Source organism: Capricornis sumatraensis, chromosome 17, assembly GCF_032405125.1.
Source record: "Capricornis sumatraensis isolate serow.1 chromosome 17, serow.2, whole genome shotgun sequence".
Taxonomy (NCBI): Eukaryota; Metazoa; Chordata; class Mammalia; order Artiodactyla; family Bovidae; genus Capricornis; species Capricornis sumatraensis.
Window position 1 is genome coordinate 58,811,530 of NC_091085.1, and position 9,372 is coordinate 58,820,901.

The window sequence follows — 9,372 nt, forward strand, 5'->3', positions numbered from 1 at the left end:
AAGATGCTTGCTCCTTGGAAGAAAAGCTATGACAAACCCAGACAGCACATCAAAAAGCAGAGACATTACTTTGCCAACAAAGGTCCCTATTGTCAAAGCTTTGGTTTTTCCAGTAGTCATGTATGGATGTGAGAGTTGGACCATAAAGAAGGCTGAGTACCAAACAACTGATGCTTTTGAACTGTGGTATTGGAGAAGACTCTTGAGAGTCCCTTGAACTGCAAGGAAATCCAACCAGTCAATCCTAAAGGAGATCAGTCTTGAATATTCACTGGAAGGACTGATGCTGAAGATGAAGCTCCAATACTTTGGTCACCTGATGTGAAGAGCGGATTCATTAGAAAAGACCCTGATTGAAGGCAGGAGGAGAAGGGGACAATAGAGGATGAGATGGTTGAATAGCATCACCAACTCAATGGACATGAGTTTGAGCAAGCTCCAGGAGATGGTGAAGGACAAGGAAGGCTGGAGTGCTGCAGTCCATGGAGTCTCAAAGAGTCGGACTTGACTGAGCGACTGGACAACAACAACATTTTATTTTAGGCTAAGATGTTCAAAGTTTTACAGATAAAGGAAGTAGCCTTGAGCTGCTGAGTTTTAATGGTTAACAGTCAGAGAACACTGATGTATGCAAAGGAAATAATGCCTGAGAGAAAGGAAATTACTAACCAATCTATCTACCACTTCCTACCTCCCTTGTGCTCTGATTCAATTTTAAGTAATATATTAACATGTATATGTTGTTTCTAAGCTATAACAAACTACAAGGGATTGGCTAAATAACTCATAGTATATTAATACTATAAAATACTATGCTGCTATTAAAAACAATGATGAGTCAATCTGTTTACTGACATGAAAAGATGTTAAAGTATCATTCAATGAGAAACAAAGCTAATAACAAAATAACCTGATTATTATATATGTAAATCCTTAATTTTATAGATGAACAGTAAAAAGTGTGGAACGATATTATAAACCTACATAACAGTGATTACATGGGGAGAATACAGATGACTTCTTTTTTCTTTTCTACGTGTTTAGATTTTCTAATTTTTCTAAAGTGAACAAGGTTTGCTTATATATTCAATTATACAAAATAATTATTTAAGTTGTTTAAAAAAACTTACCCAATATTCGCTCCAGTTCTTCACATCGCTTCACCTCACCAACAAATTTTCTTTGGAAAGAACTTACATTCTGGTTGAGCTGAGAAGAAGGATGAAAATTTTGCTCTGAATTTTCTAAAATTTAAAAACAACTTCGATTCTATAAATAAAGTACAACTGTCAGGGTTTAAGGGAAAAGCATATCCTTGTATACTACTGAGTGGGAGTATAAACTGACACATCTTTTCTGGAAAGCAATCTGGCAACTGTTATCCAAAAAAGCCTGGGGACTTCCCTGGTGAACCAGTGGTTAAGAATCCACCTTCCAATGCAAGGGACACAGGTTCGATCCCTGGCGGGGGAACTAGAAGCCCACTCACCACAACTAGAGAGTGCAGGCACCACAGTAAAGACCCAGCTCAGCCAAAAAAGATCCTCCCCCCCAAAAAAAAGCCTGAAAAATATCCTCTAGTCCAGAACGATCCCATGAAGAAATTAAACCTCAAAGAAAAAACTATGGATACAGACAAAAACGTATGAAGAAGAGGATCAACTTCAAGGATAGAGAAAAAACTACCGACCGTGGAAAACTGGCTAAGGAGATCACCATTTATATCCACACTGCGGACCAGCAGTAAACAGAGGGGGAAAACAACCAAGGAGATCACCGTCTATATCCACACCGCGGACCAGCAGTAAACAGAGGGGGAGAAACAACCAAGGAGATCACCCTCTACATCCACACCGCGGACCAGCAGCAAACAGAGGGGGAGAAACAGCCAAGGAGATCACCGTCTACATCCACACCGCGGACCAGCAGTAAACAGAGGGGGAGAAACAACCAAGGAGATCTCCGTCTACATCCACACCGCGGACCAGCAGTAAACAGAGGGGGAAAAACAACCAAGGAGATCACCGTCTACATCCACACCGCGGACCAGCAGTAAACAGAGGGGGAAAACAACCAAGGAGATCACCGTCTATATCCACACCGCGGACCAGCAGTAAACAGAGGGGGAGAAACAACCAAGGAGATCACCCTCTACATCCACACCGCGGACCAGCAGCAAACAGAGGGGGAGAAACAGCCAAGGAGATCACCGTCTACATCCACACCGCGGACCAGCAGTAAACAGAGGGGGAGAAACAACCAAGGAGATCTCCGTCTACATCCACACCGCGGACCAGCAGTAAACAGAGGGGAAAAACAACCAAGGAGATCACCCTCTACATCCACACCGCGGACCAGCAGCAAACAGAGGGGGAGAAACAGCCAAGGAGATCACCGTCTATATCCACACCGCGGACCAGCAGTAAACAGAGGGGGAGAAACAGCCAAGGAGATCACCCTCTACATCCACACCGCGGACCAGCAGTAAACAGAGGGGGAAAACAGCCAAGGAGATCACCGTCTACATCCACACCGCGGACCAGCAGCAAACAGAGGGGGAGAAACAACCAAGGAGATCACCCTCTACATCCACACCGCGGACCAGCAGTAAACAGAGGGGGAAAAACAACCAAGGAGATCACCATCTACATCCACACCGCGGACCAGCAGCAAACAGAGGGGGAAAACAACCAAGGAGATCACCCTCTACATCCACACCGCGGACCAGCAGTAAACAGAGGCAGAAAACAACCAAGGAGATCACCCTCTACATCCACACCGCGGACCAGCAGTAAACAGAGGGGGAAAACAACCAAGGAGATCACCCTCTACATCCACACCGCGGACCAGCAGCAAACAGAGGGGGAGAAACAGCCAAGGAGATCACCGTCTATATCCACACCGCGGACCAGCAGTAAACAGAGGCGGAAAACAACCAAGGAGATCTCCGTCTACATCCACACCGCGGACCAGCAGTAAACAGAGGCGGAAAACAACCAAGGAGATCTCCGTCTACATCCACACCGCGGACCAGCAGTAAACAGAGGCGGAAAACAACCAAGGAGATCACCCTCTACATCCACACCGCAGAATACCAGCAGTAAACAGAGGCGGAAAACAACCAAGGAGATCACCCTCTACATCCACACCGCGGACCAGCAGTAAACAGAGGGGGAGAAACAACCAAGGAGATCACCCTCTACATCCACACCGCGGACCAGCAGCAAACAGAGGGGGAGAAACAGCCAAGGAGATCACCGTCTACATCCACACCGCGGACCAGCAGTAAACAGAGGGGGAGAAACAACCAAGGAGATCTCCGTCTACATCCACACCGCGGACCAGCAGTAAACAGAGGGGAAAAACAACCAAGGAGATCACCCTCTACATCCACACCGCGGACCAGCAGCAAACAGAGGGGGAGAAACAGCCAAGGAGATCACCGTCTATATCCACACCGCGGACCAGCAGTAAACAGAGGGGGAGAAACAGCCAAGGAGATCACCCTCTACATCCACACCGCGGACCAGCAGTAAACAGAGGGGGAAAACAGCCAAGGAGATCACCGTCTACATCCACACCGCGGACCAGCAGCAAACAGAGGGGGAGAAACAACCAAGGAGATCACCCTCTACATCCACACCGCGGACCAGCAGTAAACAGAGGGGGAAAAACAACCAAGGAGATCACCATCTACATCCACACCGCGGACCAGCAGCAAACAGAGGGGGAAAACAACCAAGGAGATCACCCTCTACATCCACACCGCGGACCAGCAGTAAACAGAGGCAGAAAACAACCAAGGAGATCACCCTCTACATCCACACCGCGGACCAGCAGTAAACAGAGGGGGAAAACAACCAAGGAGATCACCCTCTACATCCACACCGCGGACCAGCAGCAAACAGAGGGGGAGAAACAGCCAAGGAGATCACCGTCTATATCCACACCGCGGACCAGCAGTAAACAGAGGCGGAAAACAACCAAGGAGATCTCCGTCTACATCCACACCGCGGACCAGCAGTAAACAGAGGCGGAAAACAACCAAGGAGATCTCCGTCTACATCCACACCGCGGACCAGCAGTAAACAGAGGCGGAAAACAACCAAGGAGATCACCCTCTACATCCACACCGCAGAATACCAGCAGTAAACAGAGGCGGAAAACAACCAAGGAGATCACCCTCTACATCCACACCGCGGACCAGCAGTAAACAGAGGGGGAGAAACAACCAAGGAGATCACCCTCTACATCCACACCGCGGACCAGCAGTAAACAGAGGCGGAAAACAACCAAGGAGATCACCCTCTATATCCACACCGCGGACCAGCAGTAAACAGAGGGGGAGAAACAGCTAAGGAGATCACCATCTATATCCACACCGCGGACCAGCAGCAAACAGAGGGGGAAAACAGCCAAGGAGATCTCCGTCTACATCCACACCGCGGACCAGCAGTAAACAGAGGGGGAGAAACAACCAAGGAGATCACCGTCTATATCCACACTGCGGACCAGCAGTAAACAGAGGGGGAGAAACAACCAAGGAGATCACCGTCTACATCCACACCGTGGACCAGCAGTAAACAGAGGGGGAGAAACAACCAAGGAGATCACCGTCTATATCCACACCGCGGACCAGCAGCAAACAGAGGGGGAGAAACAACCAAGGAGATCACCGTCTACATCCACACTGCGGACCAGCAGTAAAAAGAGGGGGAAAAACAACCAAGGAGATCACCGTCTATATCCACACCGCGGACCAGCAGTAAACAGAGGGGGAGAAACAACCAAGGAGATCACCGTCTACATCCACACCGCAGAATACCAGCAGTAAAAAGAGGGGGAAAAAACAACCAATACATCAGTATCAGGGAGAAGACACCCAGAAACATGATGCAAATCAAAGAAGACACAAAGGGTCACAGATTGTGCGATTGCATTTCTATGAAATGTCCAGGCAAGGAAAATCTAGAGGCAGAAAGTAGATGAGTGACCGCCTGGGTCTTAGAGTGAGGAGGGGGATGACCTGTAAATGAGCATAAGGGACCTTACTGGGATGATGTCATATTCTAAAACTAGCTTGTGGCAACGGACACAGTACTCAAAATATTTTCTAACCAACAAATTGTACACTTGCAGCAGGTGAACTTTATGACACATCAATAAAGTTGTATAAAAATTATGGGTCAGTAATATAATTGATTACTATACATTTGTTAAAAGTGATGTTTTAAATGACTAGGTATTTGATTATATTAAGAAATTATTATTAAAAATTTAAGGTGTGATAATGGTATCTTTTTAGCGTCCTTACCTTTTAGAGGTACTTACTGAAATATTTATGAATGACATAATATATCTGGGATTTGCTTCAAAATGATCTTGTCTGATGGGAGTTTTCTTTTTTTTTTCTTTTTTGCACCATATGGCTTTCTGGGGTCCTGGTAGTAAAAGCACCAAGTCCTAACCACTGGACCACTAGGGAATTCCCAACATGGGTTTATACAAATTCACTGTTTCCCTCTACTTAATATCTTATCATACAAAGCTTAAAACAACAAAAAATACTATAAAAGAATATTTAATAAAATGAGGAAATTAATCACAACTTGTGTGTGGGAAGAGGAGATTAAACATATTATCAGTGCGGGGCTTCCCAAGTGATACAGTGGTAAAGAATCCACCTGCCAACACAGGAGACGGAGGTCTGATACCTGGGCCGGGAAGATCCCCTGCAGGAGAAAATGGCAACCCACTCCAGTATTCTTCCCTGGGAAATCCCATGGACAGAGGAGCCTGGCAGGCTGCAGTCCATGGGGTGACAAAGAGTCAGACACGAATGAGCACGCACGCATGCACACATTATTAGTGTGGCTCCAATTATATAAAAATATCTATGCATGTACATTTTAAAATATTATTAGAAAAATAATGTTGGCCAATGTTAACCAAAATGGTAAAGTGTTTATTTCTAGCTAATGGGATTATGGAAATTATCTTAGGTTTTCCAAATTTCCCACAATGGACATATACTACCATTACAACTTTTTAAATTACAGTAATTATTTACATTGAGAGGCACATGGGGCAAGAATTTTACGTTTACTCCATGCAGCGTTATATGGGGTGGAAAGTGAAAGTTGCTCAGTCGTGTAGGACTCTTTGCCACCCCATGGACTATACAGTCCGTGGAATTCTGCAGGCCAGAATACTGGAGTGGGTAGCCTTTCCCTTATCCAGGGGATCTTTCAAACCCAGAGATCGAACCCAGGTATCCCACATTGCAGGCAGATTCTTCACCAGCTGAGCCACAAGGGAAGCCCACATGGCATGGGGCACTCTCAAAATAGAGAATTACAAACAGCGTGGCATGCAGCTGCTTGAACAACCTGAGAGCATCTACCCTAAAGCCTCAGTTCTTGTTCAGTTCTCCAAACTTCTATAAAGAACTAACCAGAAGAAAGGCAAAAATTCTCATCTCACTTCTGTTTGTCACATGTGCACTCATTTCTGGACGTCACACTAATGCAAACCAGTCACCACTTTCGAGTTCCTAGTGATTCAGATACCCTCTGTCTGGTGAGAACTAAGAATGAGCAGAGGAAGCCGCCCATGAAAAGCTATCTATAAATGACACGGCTTCTCAGTTTTGATGTCTTTTTCTTCAATATCAAACACTAGTGAATTCAAATCGGACACCAGGGTTCCACAAATAGTAGGATCTTCATGAAGAGGCAAATTTCTGTGGCAACAACACACACGTGACTGGCTATGACATCTGCCTTCACCGGCTTACACAGCATGGTAACTGGTTTTTCCTACTGTATGGTTTCTTGTGTGAAGTTTAGCTTCTGTTTTCTTTTTACGTGGTAACAGCACCTTAATTCCAGGCTAATGCTACGAAGTACATTTTAACACAGATTCATTTTAAGACTAATAATTAATCTAGAAAAACCTGCACAGGCTGCCTAGTGCTGTTTTCACCAGTATCCACACCTGTGATCCTAACAGACAGAAGGTAAACACTGTCCCCAGACTCCACACCCTTAGAAAGGTGGGACGGCCTTGCCCTTCGCTGAGTCCTACTGGTGAGTTGAATCACCTTTCTTTTCCAGGTCTTCTCTTTGGCTATCATTGCAGAAACTCTGGTCCTGCCTCTCTTCCCTTAGAAGGATCGCTAAAAGGGGGAATAGCTCCCACCTGCGCAAGCCAGAAAAGACTGGCGTCAGTGATCCTACCCGTTGAGCACAAAGTCAGTAAGAAACTCCAGAAGAGAACAGAAAGTCAGGTATGATGGAGCTCTCTGCTCTAGCTGCTTGAGAGTCATCCTGAAGACAGACACACATTAACCCTTGAGCTCTGAACACCGAGCATCACACAATGTGAGCGTTTCCACTTTATTTCACTTCTGAAAAAGATGAACAGCATTTTCTTTTCCTTTCCCTGATTTTCAGTTTAGAAGAATCGCAAGTGTCCTCTACTACCTAATGTAGTGGCATTCAACAAAACTTGAATCTTCACAGTAATTAGAGCATTTGTTCAAACCTCTAAGACTTCAGCTTGACTGAAGTCTCCTGGCCTGAGGACTAACAGGATGGAAGAAATCTATTATAAAGAAGGGAGCCTGTTTCTCAAACAACTCTTTACTGAATCTCTCTGGGGCTCCTTATTCACAGTTCAGCACAACCCCTGCCAGCAAAGTGGGCATCATGTGCTGAAGCCCAAGTGGCTCCAAGAACCAGGACAAGCTGGGCCCTCTCTCTGTAGCCTCACCTGTCATTCAGGAGTTTCTCTCTGACCTTGCAATTGCCTTGGGGGACCAACCCAAGGATTGCTGATATCAAATATTGCATAGAAGAGTTCCCTCTTGAAACTAAAGCACCCTCAGAAAGATGAAGGGAAACCAAGGCAATGAAAGGTGGGTCCCAAGAAATAAAGTGTTCACTCAAGTGACTTCCAGCTTAATCAGCCAGGTCCTGCTTCATAATCTCCTTTTCACACTGTTTTTTCCTGCATAGCATTTATTACAGCTTATAATCAGAGTGTGTTTGTTAACTCTCCCAGATTGTGAGCAACAAAAACACAGGGACTTTGTCCATCCTGCATCCAGCACCAAACTCAGCAAGCACTTGATACAAGCTTGTTCATTCATGCCTATTAATGCCTACAAAGCCAGGGGGTGTACTTAGGAATCAGGAATGAACAAGACTCTTACCCCCAAGGGTTGACAGTCCATGGTGGAGCCAAACAAAAAACAAATAAACAGATATATAAAACAAGTATTTATTACTACTTGTGGGGACAGCTCCCTTTCAACAAATTCTGACTTTACTCCTATTCCGTACGAGGTAGTGCTATGTATCAATACATCAAAAGGCACAGTGAACGACAAAAAATCCCGCCGCCCGGGAGTTTACACCAAGTTCTTTCCTAATTCAGGTTCCTGGCTCTTCCTGTTCCCTCCACCTGGGTCCGTGTCCCCCAGAACTTCCCAGGACTGGCTCACTCCTCACTCAGGTCTCAGCCCAAGGACACCTCCTCAGAGAGGCTTCCCTGACCGCCCCTACCGGGGGCACCATCTCACCATTCCCTTTTATTGTCAGTACAGCAAACGTATTCCTGTTTACGTATCATTACTTAATATTCCTCCCCTCCTCCGTAAGTTCCAAAAGGGCTTCAAGAGGCCTTAACAGATTTGTTCTCCCGCTTAATTAGCCCAGTGCCTGGCTCCGAAGCATCAGATGGCACGACCCGAGCTGATGAAGACAAGCGTTCCTAACTAACCCAGCCAGGGCGGCGGCGGACCAGACATCCGGCGACCCTGGGCTCGGGCCCCGCTCTGCGGAAGCTCTGGCCGGAAAGTGGACCTCAGCTTCCCCGTCTAGGAAATGGGCGCCCTTGCCCAGGTGCCCGCGGAGGAGGAGGCCCGAGCGAAAGGTGCAATGAGGGCGCTTGGCGCGGAGCGACAGTCCGCATCTCCCGGGCGACACTCACGTCTCGGAACTCGACCAGGCCCTTCTCGCCCAGGACGCTGAGGCACTCGTAGGCCGTGCCGGACTGCAGGAAGAGTTGCGCCAGGCACATGGTCTCGCTCCGGAACAGGGACCCCATGGCGGACCGGCCCGCGCCCCCCGGCGGGACACGACGGGCGCCGGCGGCTCCGGGCTGCGCGGGCCCGCACAGTCAGCCGGGGTGACCAAGGGATCGAGCTTCTCCTGCGGCCTGGCCGCGGCTCCGAACCATGGGGCTCCGGGCTACAGCAGCTGTCTCCAGTCCAGCCACCGCGGCGGCCGCTCCAGCCGCCACCAACGCCGCCCTCGAAGCCCCGCCCCCTCGGCTACAGCCGGTTCCGGTTCCGCCCCCACGGGCGCG

General features: G+C 47.5%; 1 protein-coding gene across 1 annotated transcript in view; it reads right to left on the reverse strand.

Moving 5' to 3' along the window:
* ATP6V0A2 (ATPase H+ transporting V0 subunit a2) overlaps positions 1-9,111 on the reverse strand; it is a 46,012-nt gene extending 36,901 nt beyond the window's left edge. Inside the window, exons 1-2 of the mRNA XM_068990327.1 lie at positions 8,995-9,111; positions 1,131-1,209 (exon numbers count right to left, since the gene is read on the reverse strand). Coding sequence (XP_068846428.1) covers positions 1,131-1,209; positions 8,995-9,111 — 196 coding nt within the window. The remainder of the gene's footprint in view (positions 1-1,130; positions 1,210-8,994) is intronic.
* Positions 9,112-9,372: the final 261 nt, after the last annotated feature.